The sequence below is a fragment of the Sphaeroforma arctica genome (assembly GCF_001186125.1).
Source record: "Sphaeroforma arctica JP610 unplaced genomic scaffold supercont1.4731, whole genome shotgun sequence".
Lineage (NCBI taxonomy): Eukaryota > Ichthyosporea > Ichthyophonida > Sphaeroforma > Sphaeroforma arctica.
Genome location: NW_014035827.1, coordinates 1 through 2,301, shown reverse-complemented (window position 1 = coordinate 2,301; position 2,301 = coordinate 1). Strand labels below are relative to the sequence as shown.

The following is a 2,301-nucleotide window of genomic DNA, read 5'->3' as shown; positions in this document are numbered from 1 at the left end:
ATTTATGTATATGTATTTGTATATGTATATGTATATGCATATGTATTTCCCTTATTCCATGCGATGCAAATACCTGGCCGCCATCATACGCAATATCCACTCGGCGTATCTCCGTCTCGCCGGTGAGAACATCCAGCTCCACCTCACACACGCCCGCACAGTATACGTAGTAGTTGAACATCTGTGGTGCAGGTAACGCAGGCTTCTGCATGAACTCAGTCACAGACATATTCACACCCGCCGCATTGGCTGCGGCTACGGCGTCGGTCCAAGGCACAGTGTTATCCTGGATGAGAGGGCATGGGGAAGAGATGGACAAAGACTAGGATAAGTACTTGGATAAGTACTTGATATAAATGTATGGGAAGAAAAGGAGGTAGATTGGGATAAGTACTTGATATGAATGGGTGAATAGACTTTTAGATACACAAGTATGTACATGGAATGAAGACCTTCGGAATGTGCACCATTTCTAATATAATGTTATCCTGGCCGACAGAGATGAGATTATCAAGGACACGGATGTGTGACGATACTTTAACCATTCCTGTGACTATAAATAGATTATGGCAGATACCTATACCATATAGATCTTTAGTCTTTAAAAACAGATTCTGTTCGATGGCTTTACCATTCCTGTTTCTATAAATTGATTCTGTCAGATACCTATACCATATATGTTTTTAGAAAAAGATCCTGTTCGATGACGTTACCTTCTTTTCTATATATAAATTCTGTCTGACACCTTCACTATCCACGTGTCTATATATAGCTTCTGACTGATACCTTCACCATCCACGTGTCTATATATTGCTTCTGACTGATACATTCACCATCCACATGTCTATATATATAGATTCTGACTGATACCTTCACCATGCACATGTCTATATATAGATTCTGACTGATACCTTCACCATCCACGTGTCTATATATATATATTCTGACTGATACCTTCACCATCCACGTGTCTATATATAGCTTCTGACTAATACCTTCATCATGCATATGTCTATATATAGCTTCTGATTGATACCTGTACCTTGAGATAGGGTGCCAGATTGTCCAAGAGTGTGTCACAGGCGTTGAGCGCAGAGGCTACACAACACTCCGACGATGCCGACCCCCCGGTCATGGCACTATTGGGCACTCGGCTGGTCTCTGAGTCTGTGACGATAACATCCGATACCTTCAACGGCAGCTTAGAGGCAACCGCCTGCGCCACTTTTGTATACAGACCCTGCGGAGGGAGCGATGTGGTTTATTCAGTGACAAGTTGAGAACTGGGTTTGCAAGGTTTGTGTGGTGTAGGGTTTTAGGGCTGTAGGGTTTTGGGGGTTGGATATATGAGGTCTGGGTAAGTGTGTACGGAAAGGAAGCTATGATCAAGTAAAGAGGCGATATATACTTAAGGCTGGTAAGGGTGCGACTGAATTTCTGTGCTCCCGTACTTTGAGCGATATTTACTCGTGGACTAAGAGATTGTGCATGCATGTATGTATATTATTGAAGATTTTGACTCGCAATTGTGCCATGGGATGTCCGTGCGGGACGATAGATATATATATATATAGGTAAACATACATACATACATACATACATACATACATACATATATATATATATATATATATATATATATATATGTGTGTGTGTGTTTGTGTGTATGTGTGTGTGTGTATGTATGAATAAACATATACATATACATATACATATACATATACACATACTATACATATACATATACATATCATATACATTTACATATATATGGTCATATACATATACATTGACATATATATATATAGACATATACATATACATATACATATATATATACATATATACATATACATATACATATACATATACATATTCATATACATATAAATATATATAGACATATACATATACACATACACATACATATATACAACTACACACACCTGCCCCATCTCTGTCCCACCCGTTGACACCTGCACAGTACCATCCTCACACATAACATCCAGCTTAGTCGCCGTGCCTACACCGGCATCCGTCATGCCGTACTTGGCTGGTACTATGGCCAGCCCCCTCTTACGCCAGCGGTTGTGTTTGTTAAAGGTCTCAACCTCTGCCTTGCGCTGAGTGTAGTTGGAGTCCTCCAGCACCCGAGCCCATACCTACGGGTGTGTGGAGTGAATATAGGGAGTACGGGTGTGTGGAGTGAATATAAGGAGTATGGGTGTGTGGAGTGAATATAGGGAGTACGGGTGTGTGGAGTGAATATAGGGAGTACGGGTGTATGGAGTGAATATACCG

The 2,301-nt window shown here is 40.6% G+C and overlaps 1 protein-coding gene across 1 annotated transcript; it reads right to left on the bottom strand.

The window, feature by feature from the left end:
• Positions 1-89: 89 nt before the first annotated feature.
• SARC_14521 (hypothetical protein) lies at positions 90-2,181 on the bottom strand (the record flags this gene model as incomplete). Its single annotated transcript, XM_014291344.1, has 3 exons — positions 1,947-2,181; positions 1,043-1,240; positions 90-286 (listed from the first exon to the last, which is right to left on the bottom strand). Coding segments are annotated over exons 1-3 (491 nt in total), but the record flags the coding sequence as incomplete, so codon positions are not given.
• Between the last annotated feature and the right edge of the window lie 120 nt (positions 2,182-2,301).